Here is an 18,168-nt window from a genome sequence, read left to right as displayed (position 1 = left end):
TTGTATAGATTGAGTCAAACAAAAACAAAACCACAATGATGGAACCTACACTTGGACCCAGGCTTTCTGGTGGCAAAGATGAAATTGCTTCAGTGTCTTGGCTGAATTACAGCCCTTTTCACCTACAGCACTTGCTGAGAGAGTCCCTATGGGAATACCATGGTGTACCTGAGAAGGGTGCTGAGAATAATTTAAAGAACTTCTTAGAGGAAGCAGGTATGGCTCAAGCGATTGAGCTCCTGCCTACCATAGGGGAGGACTGTTGAGTTTTAAGAGTTCTTTATGTATTCTGGGCAGAAATCCTCTATCAGAAATGTGATTTGAAGTATTTTATCCCTGTGGTTTGAGCCAATGATAAAACGTAAGCTCTCAAGAGGAAACGAGAATTTTGGAAAACTGTTATCCATCACCCTAAGCTTGACAGCTATCAAATACACATTTTCTAGTGGGATCTGTGTTCATTTTAGAAGTATGATTTTGGAAATATGTAAATAATTGTGTCAACACTGGAGGATCTACATACCTCAGTGGGCCAATGTGGTACTTTAAAATCTTCATGCATTAGTACACAATCCATTTAAATGTGCAAATGCAGACCAGGGGATTTCAGTGTCACAAGATGACATATTCAACAATAAGATTTCAGACTGCAACTCACCTTTAGAAAGTACTCTCGTGTGATTTTAGTGTGGTATGGAAGGCGAATGTCAATGCTCACCTGAAAAGGCTGTTAAAAATATGCCTCTTTTTTTCCAACATTTATTTCTGAGGCTGAATTTTTGTTAGAAATCAAATAACAGATTGAATGTGCAATGAACATCCAGGGCTGCTCTACTGAGACTGCTGAGAAAGATTTGCCAAAATGTAAATTGATCCACTCTTTTATTACGTTGTTTTCTTTTCGAATTAGTTATCAACGTGTCATGAGTTTTGGTATAAATACTCAAATACAGGAATTAGTATTTTAATTCCACTTTGATTTCTAGCATGGCTGGTACCAGTAGGGGTCACCCACATCCCCTCGGGGTCCTCACTCACTTGTCAGCTGTGAAGTCAGGACCAGGCCTCACTGACGGGGTGACAGTGCTGGGTGCAGGGGAGGGGTCTGGCCAGTCCAAGCCCCGTTCTCGCCATCAGGGTCCCCCGAGGCTGGCGTGTGGGGGGAGGCCGAGCGGGGAGTCCCCGGTCCCCGCAGTTTCACTTCTTCTCCCAACCCGAGTCAGGCCCTTCTGCCCCGACACTCGTGACGCGGGCCCGGGCGGCCTCCCATTGCGGGCCGGTTCTGGGGAAGCCAATCGCCGGCCCCGCGGCCCATCCAGAGCCCGCCCCGCCCCGCCCGGACTCAGCTTCCTCCAGACCCGGGGTCCGGCCATGGCGCCGGGGACCCTCCTCCTGCTGCTCTCGGGGGCCCTGGCCCTGACCCCGACCCGGGCGGGTGAGTGCGGGGGCGGGGGCGGGGAGTGGGGGGCTGCCCTGGAGGGGGCGAGGGGACCTGGGGGGGCCAGAAGCCCAGAAGTCGCGTCCCCTCTGGTGACCCTGCCCAATCGCTGACCCCCGCCCCTTTCCTGTCCCCCCAGGCCCCCACTCCCTCAGGTATTTCTTCACCTCCACGTCCCGGCCCGAGCGCGGGGACACCCGCTACATCGCGGTGGCCTACGTGGACGACACGCAGTTCGTGCGGTTCGACAGCGACGCGGCGAGTCCGAGGATGGAGCCGCGGGCGCCGTGGATTCAACGAGAGGGGCCCGAGTACTGGGAGCGGGAGACGCGGAGGGCCAAGGACAACGCGCAGAATGACCGGGTGAACCTGCGGACCCTCCTCCGCTACTACAACCAGAGCGCGGCGGGTGAGCCACGGGCCCGGGGTCCGCGCACGACCGGGATCCCCAGGACGGGCCGGGGTTGCCCGAGTCGGTCCCCACGGCACCCCAAGGCCCTGGGACCCGGGACCCCACCCCGGAGCCGGAAGGACTCTTCCTCGGTTTCATTTTCAGTTTAGACCAGATGAGGTGGAGCAGTCAGCGCGGGGGCGGGGCAGCAGGTGGGAGGGGTCTAGCGGCGGGGCAGCAGGTGGGAGGGGTCTAGTGGGCGGGGCGAGCAGGTGGGAGGGGTCTAGCGGGCGGGTCGAGCAGGTGGGAAGGGTCTAGCGGGCAGGGCGAGGAGGCGGGAGGGGTCTAGTGGGCGGGGTGAGCAGGCGGGAGGGGTCTAGTGGGCGGGGCGAGGAGGCGGGAGGGGTCTAGTGGGCGGGGCGAGCAGGTGGGAGGGGTCTAGTGGGTGGGGCGAGGAGGCGGGAGGGGTCTAGTGGGCGGGGCGAGGAGGCGGGAGGGGTCTAGTGGGCGGGGCGAGGAGGCGGGAGGGGTCTAGTGGGCGGGGCGAGCATGTGGGAGGGGTCTAGTGGGCGGGGCGAGGAGGCGGGAGGGGTCTAGTGGGCAGGGCGAGCAGGTGGGAGGGGTCTAGCGGGCGGGTCGAGCAGGTGGGAAGGGTCTAGCGGGCGGGGCGAGGAGGCAGGAGGGGTCTAGTGGGCGGGGCGAGGAGGTAGGAGGGATCTAGTGGGTGGGAAAGTGGACGGGGCTAACAGGGCGAGGTAAAACCGGTCGGGACCTGTGATTGGAGCAAAAAGCGGGGCGGAGCGAACCGTGGTGGGCGGGGCTGACCTCGGGGGCGGGGCCAGGGTCTCACACCCTGCAGTGGATGTCTGGCTGTTACCTGGGTCCCGACGGGCGCCTCCTCCGCGGGTACCTTCAACACGCCTACGACGGCGCCGACTACCTCGCCCTCAACGAGGACCTGCGCTCTTGGACGGCGGCGGACACGGCGGCGCAGATCACCCGGCGCAAGTGGGAGGAGGCCGGTGCTGCAGAGCACAGCAGAGCCTACCTGGAGGGCACCTGCGTGGAGGGGCTGCAGAGATACCTGGAGAGCGGGAAGGAGACGCTGCTGCGCACAGGTACAGGGGGGCGGGGCGCCCCAACCCCGAATGTCCCGTCCATTCCTGGTGGTCCCATGAGCGCTGCTAGAATGGCCAGGAGAGAGATGGAAAGTTCCTGGAGTTTCTGACCTTCCCGCAGATCCCCCAAGGACACACGTGACCCGCCACCCCACCCCTGACCGTGGGGTCACCCTGAGGTGCTGGGCCCTGGGCTTCTACCCCGCGGAGATCACGCTGACCTGGCAGCGGGACGGGGAGGACCAGGACATGGAGTCTGTGGAGACCAGGCCTGCGGGGGACGGAACCTTCCAGAAGTGGGTGGCTGTGGAGGTGCCTTCTGGGGAGGAAGAGAGATACACGTGCCAGGTGCAGCACGAGGGGCTGCCTGAGCCCCTCACCCTGAGATGGGGTAAGTGGGACGAGGTGGGGGCCTCTTCTAGGGAAGCAGGAGCCCTTCTGAGCTCCTCCAGAGGGTCAGGGCTGAGCCTGGGGTCAGGGCCCCTGACCTTCCCCCCTTCTCAGAGCCGCCTTCCCAGCCCCCCATCCTCATCGTGGGAATCGTGGCTGCCCTGGTCATCCTTGGAGTGTCCGTGGTGGCTGCAGTTCTGATCTGGAGGAGGAAGAGCTCAGGTAGGGAAGGGGCAGGTCTGAGGTTCCTTGTCCAGGGGGGTTTCCAGCCCAGGTAGCCATGTCCCCTGCCCCTTCCTGGTGCCGTGAAGCCCCTCCTCACACACGTGCCCATCCAGTCTGGGCCTGTTTCTACACTTACTTTATAAACCTGTGAGAGAAGTAGGGCAATGTCCCCAGTGATGACTTGGAGGCCCTGTTCCCAGCAGTCAGAGGGAAGGGGCTGCTGAGGACAGAACCCCAGGAGGGCAGAGGGTCCAGCCCCACACATCCCCCACCTCATGTTTCCTGATCCTGCCCCGGGTCTGCAGTCATGGTTCTGGAAACTTCCCTGGGTCTAGGACTAGGTCTCAGGACCTCATATCCTGGACTCACTGGTTGTTTTTCCACAGGTAGAAAAAGAGGGAGCTACACTCAGGCTGCTTGTAAGTGGGAACGGAGGCGGAGGTGGTGTGGAGGGTCAAGGCTGACCTGAGGCTTTGGGGAGTGTAGACAGAGCCCAAGGGGCAGCTCACCCCATCACTCCTTGACTCACATCTCCCTGTGGCTCTGACCAGACCCTGTGTTTGTTCCTCTCCAGCCAGTGACAGTGCCCAGGGCTCTGATGTGTCCCTCGAGGCTTCTAGAGGTGAGACCCTGGGAGGCTGGAAAGGGGAGAGGGGATGGGCCGAGAGGACATGCCTGGGTCCTGGGGATTCCTTGGATGTGGAAATGAGGACTGTGGGGGGCTGGTCATGACATCAGCATTTACAGAGATGACCTGGACGTGCTATGGATTGTTTTCTTCTGTAGAGTGACGAAGCTGCCTCATGGGGGATGGAGAGATTCCAGAGCTGTTCACGCCCCTCGTGTGACCTCAAGACCCCCTTCCTTTGGGTGTGAAGACTTTCCTTCCTCAGCTGGCATCGTGTGTCTGCATTCCTGTTGTATCCTGGAGGATGGGGAGGTAGCCCACCCCTGCCCCCACGTCCCCCACACTGATCTGTGTTCCCTGCCCCGACTGACCATCCTGCTCAGGAGAGCTGGGTGTGGAGCGTCCACTGCCCTGTCTTACTTCATGGTGCCCTGAGCTGCCCCTTCCTGCTTCCCTTGAGAATGAGGACCTGGGATGATTTTGCTTTTACAAATCCTTGCTAATAGGTGGAATTGAGGAATCAATTGAGTGAATGGAAGAATCTTAAGAGAAAATAAAATGATTTGAGAATCTCCCAGAACCATGTGTCTGCTGTGCTGAGTGTTGCTGTGAGGAGCTGAGGGTGGACAGGCCTGTGTCCAGTCAGGGCTCCGTCCACGTGGGCTTCACACTGAGGAGGAGTGATGTTTTGACTTTATTTATCTCCTGGTGGTTTGGTCCTTCTCTGCTGCCTGCCCTCCTCTCTGCCCTTACCCAGCTCCCCTGACCCCAATGCTGGCTGCAGCCCAAGCCCCTGGATGTGTAGAGCAGACCCTAGTGTAGACCACAGGTGGGCAGTGGGGTCTTAGCCTGGATTGCCCTTGTCTTGGGGGAGTTGAAATTGTGCTGTAGTCACAGGGGGTGGAGGGGAGGGGGGAGAGCAGCACTTCTGAGGACAGTCCTGGGGGCCTCAGGGTCACCTGAGTGGAGGTTGTGCCGTTGCTGCCAGGAGACCACAGCTGTGTTAGGAAAGGCACTGGGGGGTCCTCACTGACCACTCCTGCACCTGGTGCTGGTGGAGGACTAAGCAGGACGCCCCTTTTAGCTTCTGGAAACATCTGTGAACTAAAACCAGCTGAAATCTCTGGCCTCGGTGCAGGGAAGGTGCTGTGTGACCTCGGGTGTTCAGTGTGCATTTCACTGAGGCTGTGACCTTTGAGGACAGCTTGAAGGTCATGAAGGGCATATCCCTGAGGATGTCCTGGAAGGTCCTCCCAGATGGTACTGAGCCACACATCACGGTGGGCAGGGGCGGCCTGTGGTTCTGGGAGGGGCAGGAAGCCAGAGTGGCTGCATCAGCCTCATGGGGATGCGCAGAGGTCAGCCTGGTCTTGGGTCTTGTGGATTAGGAAGATGAAATTTTTTCTGCATCAAGTGGGACTTGAGAGAAATTTTTGAAAAGGAGACACATGTTATGATTTCTCTTAAATGATTACTAGTCTGCTGAGCTGAGAATACAATTGAGAGGTGAGGGGTCAGTGAGGAAGTAGGAAAAAGAGGATGAAGTCAGTGCAGTGTTCTAATTAGAGATGGGAGTTGATCTGCCTGGAAAGGAGCAGGGAAAACAGTGGGAAATAGAAGTCTATATTTAAAATATTTTAGGGTGTCCTAGCAGGTTAAGTTTTGGGTTGTGAGAGAAAATGAAGTCAGGTGGATGCAAAAAATTCCTCTATGTGAAGAAAAGAAGGAGTTGTAAATAGAAAGGAGGAACTGCAGTCAGTGGAGGGGGAGTCTCTGGAAGGAGGACAGTTGAAGGGTCATTAAGGCATTCTGTTTAGGAAAAGTTGAATCTGAGATGTCCGTCAGAAATGTAGGTGAGGTTGTCAGGTGCCACTGGAAATAGGACTCTGGAGATAGGAGAAGTGTCTGGGGTGGAGTCACAGATTGGGTGGTGAGGCCATAAAGTGATATTTTGAACCTAAGGAGAGGACGAGGTCCCTGAGTGTGATTAGCTACAGGAAGGAGAGGAGCAAGGAGTGATCCTGGACCCCCACAGCTCAGCATCCATGGGCCACACCCAAGTGACGGCACAGCTCTGGCACCACTTCTGGAAGGCACATGGACCAGGGAGTCCCAACTTTTCTGTGCACAGGAACCTCCTGACATCTCACAAGGGTCCAGAAGGTCTGGGGGAGCACGAGGCTGTGTTCATAACAAGGGGGTACTGAGCTGCTGGATTTCAGGTCCTTCTTTAGAGCAAGAACCCAGACCAGGGAGGCCCCGTGTCTGTGCTCCAGCTCCCTGGGGTGGTGGAATGTGCTTTCTGAGCTCCCGCCCCATGTCCTGAAACAGGGGTCTGGGGAGAAGCCCGAGTATTTCATCAGAAACTCCTCAGGCCGACCCGGTTCAGGTGGATGGTGAAGCTTGTTCTGCCAGTGATGAGCACAGCAGCCCATGTGGTGCTTGAACCATGTAAAAAAGTCCTTTCTGGAAATGAAAAGGAGGAAATCTATTATTAGTTATGAGGATTATATTGGGAAATGCATGTGCCTTCTCTATGATGGGGTATAGCCAAGTGGGTATTTATAAAGTGATTCAAAGTTCTTTATAAATTAAAGCTCTGAATTCTTACTATGTGTCTTTATTTCTTAATGGATTTAATGCTGACTTCTTGGTACAAACTATTGATTTTAGCTTTTTCTTATTTCAACATAAGAAGTTTGTACACATGATCCTGGGACTCACTTTATTTGGGGAAAGCCCCAGAACCAAGAACTTGAGGCCACACACCCAGGAACAGAATCCACAACCCGCTCTGCGTTGGGTCCCCTGTGGGGACCAAGGCCACTGCTGCTGGGCAAGGGCTTGGCCACCCCCTGGCCTGACAATGGACATGGGGCCTCAGGTAAGCTCCTGCCTGGAAGACCCCATGACAGGCACATACCCCTGCCCACTGGACTCTGCACAGTCCAGCATCGGTGGGTCCGCACGTCCTGAGCCAGAGTCTGCTGCGGTCATCTGACGGGGAGGCCAAGGCTCCTCCGTGTCCAGCTCAAGCATGTTGGGAAGGTGAGCTTCCCTCTTCATGGCGGGCGGTGGCTCTGCCTCCACCAAGGCTCCTAAGTGTGGAATTCCCTGGTGTGGGAGGAAGTCCAGGTGCTGCAGGATGGGCATGGAGGGTGGAAAGTGGGACATTGCTGGATGGATAAGTGATTTCTGAAAACATTTCTCCCTATCTTTTACTCTTGTAGGATTAAAAAACCCAGAGGATCACTTGTGCACTGCCATTTCATATACCTTTTGTATTTCCTTGTCCATGCACACATTTCTGTGGAGAGGATCCATAACCTTTCTAGTTTTTATGGTCAGGAGCAGCTGGTCAGCAAACTTTTCAGCAGACCCAAGGACATGATGAAAATGCTCCTCCATTGCTGTGTGTCTTTAGTCTGGGACATGATAAGGTAGAAGGTCCCTTGTTGCAGGAGGGAAATAATAAAGATCAGACCAAAAATCAATAAGATACAACATAGAGAAAAAGAATAAAACACAAAGATTGTTTGATGGGGAAATACCAATACATTTTATAAACCCTGGCTAGACTGACAAGATAAAAAAGACATAAATTACCAATATCAGGAACAAAACAATGGCTATCTATACAGACTCTTTAGAAAGTATAAGGACAAAGGAACATGCCAATAAATTTCTCAACCTAGATGAAATAAACAGTTTCCTTGAAAAACACAAATTACAAAAGAGGAAACAAAGTTTTGTTCATGCCTTTATCAATTGTAGAAATTGAATTAGTAATTGAAAACCTTCCCATAGAAAAAAGTCCAGTCCCAGAAGGTATCACTGCAGAATTGTGTCAAACACATAATGAAGAAATAGTACCATTTCTACCCAAACCCTCTTATACTAAAGGAAGAACAATTCCCTATTCATGTATGGGTCCAGCGTTACCCTCATTCAAAACCAGGCAAAGACATCACAAGGAAAGAGAAGTACTGAACTCTGTCCCTCATGATCCTGGGCTTAGAAATCCACACAAAATGTGAGGGAGCAAACCAAATGCAAAAATACATAAAGAGTATTGCAGATCATGCCAAATTGTGCTAGCTGGGAATGCAAAGGTGGTTTAAGATCGGCAACTCATCTCTGTTCTCCAAATTAAATAGAATAAAGAGCTCTTTTCTGGCTGGAACCATGGAGGATATTGAAGAGAAAAAGGTTCTTGCTGTACCATAAACCCTTAAGAAAAAGAAAAAGAATTTTGCTGAACTGAAGATCAGCACTTGAGAAGGAAGTTTGCCCAAAAGATGCTTGGAAAGGCAAGGAGGAAGCTTATCTATGATAAAGCTAAGTACTATAACAAAGAATATGGAAAGATGTGCAGGACTGAGATTAGAATGCTTGAATGGCAAGAAAAGCTGGCAACATCTATGTAGCTGCGGAACCCAAATTGGCATTTGTCATCATGATCAGAGGTATCAACGGTGTGAGCCCAATGGTCGGAAAAGTATTGCAGCTTCTTCGCCTTCGCCAGATCTTCAATGGCACCTTTTGAAGTTCAGCAAGGCCTCAATTAACATGCTGAGAATTGTGGAACCATATATTGCATGGGGGTACCCAAACCTGAAATCAGTGAATGAACTGATCTATGATCGTGGTTATGGCAAGATCAACAAGAAGCGGATTGTCTTGACAGACAACTCATTGATTGCACGATCTCTTGGTAAATATGGCATCATCTGCATGGACGATCTGGTTCATGACATCTATACTGTTGGGAAATGCTTCAAAGAAGCAATTTCCTGTGGCCCTTCAAATTATCTTCTCCCAGAGGTGGAATGAAGAGAAAGACAACCCATTTTGTAAAAGGGAGAGACACTGTCAACAGGGAAGACCAGATCAATAGGCTTATTAGAAGGATGAACTAAGATTCCACCACGACTATTTTTGTAATCTGGTCAGTTAATAAAGTGACAGCTTTCAAAATGAAAAATAAATAGAATAGAATAGAATAGAATAAGGCACAAGCACCATGTCACTATTACTGAAGATGCCAAAAAAGCACTTGCCAAATATACAGCACCTTTCAAGACAAAATCTCTCAGCAAACTAGGAAAGAAAGCAGTTTCCTCTATGTGGATCCAGGCATCAGTGAAAGTCTATGCCAGCATCATACTCAATGATGAAAGGATAAGTACTTTCTTCCTAAGAGCAACTAAAGAGGTCCACTGACACCATTTTTATTTAACCTTATTCTGAATGTCCCAAGCAGTGCAAGAAGGCAAGAAATGAAATGCAAGCCCTATAGATAGTAAAGGAAGAAGTAAAACTGTCATTATTTGCAACAGCATGATCATCTATGTTAGAAACCCACAAAAAAACTCCAAATGTTACCAGAATTATTAAATGAATTTAGCAAGTCAACAGGATACAACTCAGTACATAAACATCAATTTTATTCCTATATAGTAGGGATGACAACTAGATAATGAAATTTTAAAAATCCTCCACATACATACATAAATTTACCAATAGTTACAAATATTGTAAAATCCTTATCTAACACCATGTGGTATTTTAGGTTGGATACTGGAACAAAAAGAAAAGGACATTAGTGGAATAAGTAGTGAAATCGAAATAAGTTTATTGATCCAGGCATTATACTATTTGAACCATTATTTCTTGGTTGTAACAAATTATCATGCTTTTGTAAGTACTAACTACAGGGGAAACTGGGTGAAGGATAACTGCAACTGCCTGTATTAGCTCTTCAACTTTTTATGAACTAAAAATTATTCTAATATTTAAAAAGCCTCATTTAAACATGAAAAAGAATATTTGGAAATAAATTTAATGAGAAGGATAAAAATCCTTTACCCTGACGAGTATAACAGATTGCAAAAGGAAATAAAAGCAGACTTAAAGATATGGAGGGGAAATCCTTGCTCGTGGATTGGAAAATAAGTATTGTTAAGGATATATTGTAAAAAATCTTTTAGATCTGGGGTTCTTAACAAAGGGTCCATGAACCCAAATTTAAATTTAAAAAGACATTATTCTTGTGGGGATGTATTGATGCAGGTGTGGTACATTTATTAACACAGGATAGTGTGTACTTAGTAAGGGGTCTTTGATTTTCCCTTTACTGGCAAAGGGGTCTATGGGAAACAAAGGTTAAGAACCCCTGTTTTAGATAAACAAAAACAGATAATTCATTGTTGCCAGTACTGAATTAGAAGTAATTTTAGAAGAAGGATGGTCCAACAATGAACCCTTGATACTGATGACTATGCTTATGAGCCTGTGTACCTGAAATATGAACTAGGCCTAGAGCTGCAGGGTGCCTAAGAGTTACCTCCTGAGAGTCTCCATGATGCTCAAATGTGGCCACTCACTAAGCCAAACTCAGCATATAAATGCATTATCTTCCCCCCAGCGTGGGACATAACTCCCAGGGATAAGCCTCCCTGCCACTGAGGGATTACTACCAAGCACCAACTGGTCGTGTAACTAGAAAAAGACCTTGAATAGAAGGGTCAACTAAGGCCAGCAGAATATCTCAGCTTACATGTAGGATCAGGTGTTAAAAACTCCTTTTTGACCTTGAATAAAAGGGGGAAATGGCAAAAACAAATGAGTTTATATGGCTGAATCTTCAAACAAGAGTCAGGAGGTCATCAGAGGGGTCACACTTACACAAGTCTCAGTGGGACCCCAGAGACAGCCAAAGTACATACAAACCCAGGTACCGGTTGTCCTGAGGGCTATAGAGACACACAGGTTCTATGGTCATGGCAAATGGCTCTGGAATTCAGTGCCATGTCAGTTGGCCCTACTTTGGAATTTGTGTTCCTGAGTATGATGGCATTGGACACAGATGTGGGTCTTTCTACACATGTCCCTTCTGTCACTTTTACTGAACCTTTGGTTGGCACTAAGGTTGGTGTATACTCAGGAGACTTGAATCTCTGGACTGTCCATGTGCCAGCTGGGCCCTGAGTCTCAGCAGTCTTGCAACTCTTACTCTCTGGCTCATTGGACTTACCCATGGCAGCTAACAGGGAGGTGAAGATGGTCAACCACCACACCAGGAAACCAAGAATGCCTACAATTGCAAGCAGGAGAATTGCATCCATCATCCGTGTGGAACTTAAGCCCCTTTTTGATATAGAGGTGAGTGAATATCACCATCCCAGAGTCTACAGGATGAGGAAAAAAATATGTATTAGAGTGGATTTACTAATATTCTACTATGGAACTATTATGACTAGTAATGGAAGAAATTGTAGCATTGATGTGGAGAAAGTGGCCACAATAGTTGCTGCGGGCAGGTAGAGGGAAGAAGAGATGTGATGTGGGGGCATTTTGGGGACTTGGAGTTTTCCTGAATGACGTTGAAGGGACAGATGCCAGACATTATATATCCTGCCATAACCTACTGGGTAGACTGGGGGAGAGTGTAAACTACAATGTGGACTGTTATCCATGTGGTGTGGTGGTGCTCTGAGGTGTGTTTGCCAGGTGCAATGAGTGTGCCATAGTGGAGGGGAGGTTGTTGATGTGGGAGGGGTGGGGGGTGGGGGGTGGGAGGTATATAGGAACCTCTTATGTTTTTTTAATGGAACATTTAAAATTTTAAGAAAAAATAGAGAAATAGTCACAGATATTAAAAAAAAGAAGTGGTCGAGAAGTGTTTTTGTGTGTGTGTACATCTATCTATCTGTATACAAGCTTTGTTGTTAGTTGTCTGTTCTGGAATTCTGAGTTACCACCTAATGTCACTGGCCATGCATGGGTGGTTCAAAGTAAGAATCAATTGATGAATGTATTTTGTCACATTTATAGAACAATGGAGAAAAAAACACAGGATTATCACAAATGAAGCAGAAAAGATACTTAAAGAAATCCAGCATCCCTTCTTAATAAAAGCACCCAGAAGTAGGGACAGAAGGAAACTTCCTCTACATGCTTAAGGGTACATGAAAAACTCACAGCTAGCATCATGTTCAATGTCAGAAGATAGAAAACTTTCACTAAGATTAGGACAAGATGGGGATGCTCACTGTGGCAGTTTGAAATCATTTTATGAAGCCCAAAAAGGGATATATTCTCTTTTAAACTAGCCATTCCTGTGGAAATTAATTTATGAATCACAAAAAGAGAAATATTCAGTTGTAAACTAACCCACTTCTGTGGGCATGAGATGCATTTGACTGGATTATGTCAGAGGGGAATGATTCGTGTTGAGTCTCTGCCCTCTTGCTGGGTCTGACATAAAGGTAGGATAAAGGTGATGTGGGCTATGGGTGGGAGGCTCTTTGTCTCTTCAGAGATAACCTTAACCTAAACTGTCCTGACTTTTGGGTGTGGAACTGTAAGAGGCTGCACTCCAGCCTTTGGTGACCATGGCAACGACTCCAGTCCCAGGAAACAGTTTAACAATGCAAAGTCTATAAACTTTAAATATTCAGGGAAAATGCAAACCAGATGTGCTAAAAGCTTATCTAGAATGTATGAAGTCAATGCTAAAAGCTTACCTAGGATGTGGAAGATATATGCTAATTCAAGCCTATTGAGAACTGAAACAAAAGGACCATTTGGCCTTTCCTCTCCATATAAAATGGACTCAAAAATCTTGTTCGAGGCTCAGGACTTGAAACAGAAAGCTTCCGAGTCTGGCTGGCTGTCAATAAACCATTTTTCCTTCTCAAAATCATTCCTGAGTACTGGCCTTTCTATACACAAATAATTGAACCCCTCTCAAATTCTACAACATTTTTGGGGGCTCTCCCAAGATTGGAAATGAAGGCCAGAGATGGTAGCATTTTGCTGCTCCTTCCAAATCCCCAAGGAAACTGGGAGGACTCAGGTGAACCCCAAATCTGGGTGCCCCTGGATTAAATTTAATCCAGAAAAGATGTGGGTTCCACCAGATTCTTTCCAACAAAAATTGAGGGCAATGGAAGTTCTGAAGAGAAAGATTCTGGGAACAAAAAAGAACTCTGAACATGGAAGAAGGTAAGACTCCCTGGGTGAACACAGTCTGGAGAAACTTAGCTTTAATTGCTAGGGGGGGAGGCTGATCACCTCCCAAGAGAACCCTAGTAGCCCAAGAAAATTGTGGCAAAGCTGTTCTCTCTAGGTCTGGAAAAAGAAGGAAAACCAGGAAAAAACCTGGTGTTTTGGGTTTGTCTAACTGCATGTTGGAATCTGGTATTGGTCTTATATCCACTGAAGGAGTGGAGGCTTGATATTATGGTGCTGAATAGCGAATGAATTGTCTTCATACCAGATGTTAATGTTAAGTGTTCTCTCTAAGGTTTGTGATGGCTGTGGGGGGCAGCCATGTTGAAAAAAAATATAGAACTTGTTGGTCAGATTAGTGAACTTTGTGCTTCTGTCTGTGTCAGCCCAATGCTGGTGTTGGAGTTCTGTGGTTATGTAAAGTGGTGGAATTTAATTGAGCTGGAACCCTCCCTTGCCATTGGCAAGGGGGTGAATAGATTATTGGGCAAAACTGTGGAGTCTGGATGTTCGTGCATGCTCTGCTGTCTTGTCTCTGGTCTGCCCCTTTGCTGGGAGTTGGAGGCCATCTGTGTCCACACTATGCACCCGAGTTTGTTGGGGCTGCCCCAGTCAGGGTTGCTGGGTCCCTGGGAGAGTTGCCGAATTTGAGTAGGTTCTGTCTGCCCATTTTGGCAGAAAGCTGGAATGGGGGGCACAGCTTGCCCCTTTCCAGTGAGTCCACACCTTCTATTCATAAGGCACATTCCTATTTGATTGTTGTGCACCCGACTGCCTGGAAAGGGGGAAGTGAAGGGGATGAAAACCAATTTCAAAATAAATGCAGTAAAGGTCCCTCCCTACAGTGTCAAGGCCAGAATCTCTCTCTCTGTAAGACTAGAAATATTTTGGAATGTTTCAGAACTTTAAAATCCTCTGAAGAAAGGAGGCTATGGCTTGAAACAATAGACCTCTAATCACTTGATAGCTTTTTCAATGGTCTGGCTGGGAACTTCAGGGTTATAAGACTACAGAGGGAAAAGAAAAATAAGAATGAAATGTCACTTTGAAATCTGTGTTTGGCTTTTATCAGTTGCTGGTGCCTAAGAATTCACAGTAAAAAGGTAAAAACATAGTTTAAAATGAATCTTTAAATGCTAATACAATCTTGCTGTTGAATTAAATGCATAACTTGCAGATGAGAATTTGTTCCATTACTAGGAAAAGGCAGGACTTCACAGAATTGTTACTAATAAAATTCTTGTAGCTTAATTAATGTAAGTATCCAATTCACCTTAAGGTTAAAACTTAATGAAAACTGTAAGAGTTAAGATCATTTGCAGATGTATTTATATTATAAAACAGCAGAAAAATAATAACTAAAATTATAACTGAGAGATTTTCACCTGAAACTATTATTGAAAATGTTAATTCTAAACCAACCTTACCTTTGTTTATGGTTACTTCAAGCCTAGCCTCACCCCTTGCCTTTGTCTATGGTTATTTCATAATAGCTTCTGCCCCTACAGTCCAGAGAAGAGCTGGGACATCCCTGTCTGCTGTCCTGGTATTAGTAAACCTGCTTTCTCTCATGAATCCAAGTGTAAACTAAATTGCTGCCTGGTGGAATTCTTAGCCCTTAGGGTTAAAGGACCACTGGAGTTTTATTATCTCCAAGGACTGGGGGGAATAAAGGGAGTCTCCTGCCTTAACTGTCCAGGCTCCTAAGAGTGGCAATTCATGAGAGAAACCAGTCTCCCTGAGGCTTCAAATAGCCTCAGTAAATATACATAGAATTAATCTTGTTACTTATCAAAATTCTGCTAAATTCAAGGTAAAATATAAAGTTCTGAAACAAAAAAGAATTGTGTTAAAACATTGAGAACATTTTGGTTACAATCCATTAGTTAAGAAACAAAATTCTTGTGTAAAACTGCATGGTCATAGTGTAAAACTGCACATTCATAGTGCAAATTAAGATAAGTTTCAGGAGTCTTTGAAATGTTTTGCAGTCACACTTATTTTGTAAAAAATGGAAGTTTTAAGTAACCAAAGTTATGTTTTTGTGTCAAACTATTCATGTCTGCCTATTTGTTCAAATTGTTGAGGTTAAATATGCAGTTATGTAAGTAATATATATTTCTGGACCCCAAATTAAGCTAAACAGTACATAAAATAATGCAAATTATAAGTAACATCAATGAGTTGTATTTCTGTGTCGAACTCTATTTGTGTCTACCCATTTGCTCAGTGTATGTCTTCATACACCAGGATAATATCAAATTAACAAGTGAAAATTCCTCAAAGAGCTCTATTCATATTGTTAAAAATTAAATATGCAGTTTATATGTGAATAAATATTCCTGGAACCCAAATTAGACTAAGCAGGTTGGAAAGGTCTTATAGAAATCTAATTATAGAAACTATTGGGAAAGGGCCCCCTCTTTGCAAGAGTTTTGAGGGCAGGACTAGGTGTAGCATATTAAACCTATCTACTAGGTTGGGGAATTAAGAATCAATTTGCCTTGTAGTTTCCCAGTTTAAACCTTTCGTCAGCCATAAAATAAAGGTAATTAGTGGCTCTGTTGACAAATTTCAGTAAGTAAAGAAAAGCCCTTAAAAACTATGGAGAAAACTCTCCTGCCTTATAATTAAACAAATTAAGTAATTTGTAATGTGTTTTGAAACCTGGTAGTCAGTATGCTATTAAAAAATTATTCATTTTTATAACTTAAATGAACAAAAGAAGTTTTTAACTTCCTTTAAGGAAGAAACAGAACATTCCTTGCATAACTATAATGGTTTCAATTTTATTTAGCTTGGGTATAATCTCCCTTCATTAATAAAATACTCATTAAATAAATTAACATTATATGTACAAAATATTTAGAATAATAAAAATTGTAAGTTCACATTAATAAAATTAAGCTAAAGAAAAAAGATTGTAGATATGCACTCTTAAATAAACAAAGTAAATTTGTTTGGTTAGTAATTGTAATTTAATAAGTTTATTGAAACATAAGATAACTAGTCAATGTGGTTATAGCCAATTATAAAGAGTTTGTAAAACATCTTCCAAACTGAAAACATTCAAATAGTTCTAGTTCTGAAAGTCATTGTTAACTAAAAACTTGGGTTAGTATTGGTGGCAAAGAATAACTTCATGATAATAAAATCTGTCTGAAGGCCACCACAAGGTGCATATGTAAAAAAATTTACCTTGATTCTATTGAGAATCTTCTGTTTTCATTTTAACAATGAAAAATAGATTTTTTCCCCTTCTATTACTAAAGTAAAATGCCTAGTATTATTTTAACAGTAAAATTGTATAAGTAAACAGTCATTTAATATGATGTGTTACATAAAATTGTTTAAAATACATATAAAAACAAGAAATAAACTTTAACATTGTCAAACTCCCTTGTGCATTCAAGCCAGGCCTTGAATACATTACAGGTTGCCTCTCCATGTGAGTTATTGACTAGGCTGGTCACTGACTCCTCAATTAGAAATATTTGTTCTATCAGCCTCTGGTTCTGCTCCTGAAGTTGTATGGAAACTACGTTGCAGTTTCAAGCTCCTGCAGCAGCCAATGATGACTTGGTATAGCCAAGTATACAGTGAATATCACCTCCAGACTGGCACTGTTCCATAGTGCCAGAGAGCACTATGCACCAGGCTGGTAGAATACTAGAAACTCTCTCTAAGATCGATGATGCTGCGACTTGCTCACTGTGTGAAGAACATGCTAAGTGGAGCCATGATACCAGGATACTGTAAGTAAAACTTAAACACAATTGGCATTATGGCCTGCTCCCATGGAAACATAACATGTAAAGTATTACAAACCTGATACTTAAAACTATTAATTGCAACTCTGAATCCTTATGCATTAAGTAATACATTAGTTAATTTTAAGTGCTGTACTTTTATCCTGTACTAAATATATGCCTAATAATTATAATGTTATCTTTTTTATTTTGGATCAAGTGCAAAAGTATATTAGACATGTTAAATTCCTGGTAAATTCATTTTCTAAACAGTTAATAAACATGTCTTTAGAATAAGGTGGCAGTCTCAACCAGGCTCAGCCAAGTTACTATTCTACTGTACTCTACTGTGTAACAAAAATGAGGCTTGCTTGCTAATACTGGGTCACCTATTAAACAGTCAACATTACCAGAAATTGTACTATTAAAACCAAAATGTAAAAAACTTTATTCTGTGTTCTGATCCACTCCCACAGATAAAAACTAAGAACATTTCCAACTTGGTGTACTAATCCTGAAGGAAACCAATTGCTCAAAGGGTGCCATTTCACCAGGAGCATCTGACAGAGCACATGAGTGCCAATCATTAAATAGCTTGAAATGTGTCTTCAAACAAAGTATCTATTTCAATTTCTCTCTGAAAATAAATAACTTAAGAAAAAAATAGGCAAGATGGTGGTTCAGTGAGCGCACCTGATAATCTCACCTGTAAAGAAGCGGCTGGGCAGCATTGGAAATTCTTCAGGATCATGCTGTTTTGGGATTTTGCAGGACAGGAGGTGTCTGGACATCGATTTGGTGGGAAGGTAACAGAGAAAATTCATGTATAAAATAAAATTGAGGCTCTATTACATGGAGGTGGGGGCTGCGCACAGGATGCTCCCTCCTGGGGTGGGTGGAGCCATGGCACCGGCACCGCGGTGGTGACTCCTGGAGGCTCTGTGGTACTGGGAAATTCATAAGCCCTGAGTGGGCTATTGGGGGGCTAACAGGGCAGGAGGCCTTCGCAGACAAATTTGGGGAGTTTTATTGTGAGGTAAGGAATTTTTATTGCGAGACAGGAGTTTTATTGCGAGGTAGGGAATTTTTGATTGCAGACACAATAGCGCTTCTGGCTAGAGCCCCGCCCCCAAGGCCGGCTGCCAATCTGCAGCAGCTTTAAATCGCTCGCAATAAAGAGATGTCACCAGGAGGCTGTTTCAGGGACTGGCATG

At 45.8% G+C, this 18,168-nt stretch overlaps 2 protein-coding genes and 1 pseudogene across 3 annotated transcripts in view; 2 read left to right on the top strand and 1 right to left on the bottom strand.

Moving 5' to 3' along the window:
• The window catches only part of LOC101442557 (saoe class I histocompatibility antigen, A alpha chain-like), a 1,048,500-nt gene that overhangs the window by 377,159 nt on the left and 653,173 nt on the right, over positions 1–18,168 (bottom strand). The window lies entirely within an intron of this gene.
• On the top strand, positions 1,311–4,770 carry LOC101420800 (saoe class I histocompatibility antigen, A alpha chain-like). Of its 2 annotated transcripts, XM_004458249.5 has the most exons (8): positions 1,311–1,435; positions 1,578–1,847; positions 2,672–2,947; positions 3,069–3,338; positions 3,452–3,559; positions 3,949–3,981; positions 4,137–4,184; positions 4,349–4,770. In XM_004458249.5, the coding sequence occupies exons 1-8, from the start codon at positions 1,372–1,374 to the stop codon at positions 4,351–4,353; spliced, it is 1,074 nt and encodes a 357-aa protein (XP_004458306.2). In that variant the 5' UTR covers positions 1,311–1,371; the 3' UTR covers positions 4,354–4,770. The 2 variants fall into 2 exon arrangements, with proteins under 2 accessions (XP_004458306.2, XP_058141469.1); XM_058285486.2 differs by lacking the exon at positions 3,949–3,981.
• Positions 8,376–9,109, top strand: LOC101420353 (large ribosomal subunit protein uL30 pseudogene; annotated as a pseudogene).

Source organism: Dasypus novemcinctus, chromosome 22 (genome assembly GCF_030445035.2).
Source record: "Dasypus novemcinctus isolate mDasNov1 chromosome 22, mDasNov1.1.hap2, whole genome shotgun sequence".
Taxonomy (NCBI): domain Eukaryota; kingdom Metazoa; phylum Chordata; class Mammalia; order Cingulata; family Dasypodidae; genus Dasypus; species Dasypus novemcinctus.
This window is presented reverse-complemented; position numbering and strand designations above follow the sequence as displayed.

Coding starts and splice junctions, on each gene's coding strand:
- LOC101420800 (XM_004458249.5), top strand. CDS start 1,372: ATGGCGCCGGGGACCCTCCTCCTGCTGCTCTCGGGGGCCCTGGCCCTG. Junction 1,436..1,577: donor CCTGACCCCGACCCGGGCGG/GTGAGTGCGGGG, acceptor CTGTCCCCCCAG/GCCCCCACTCCCTCAGGTAT. Junction 2,948..3,068: donor GGAGACGCTGCTGCGCACAG/GTACAGGGGGGC, acceptor ACCTTCCCGCAG/ATCCCCCAAGGACACACGTG.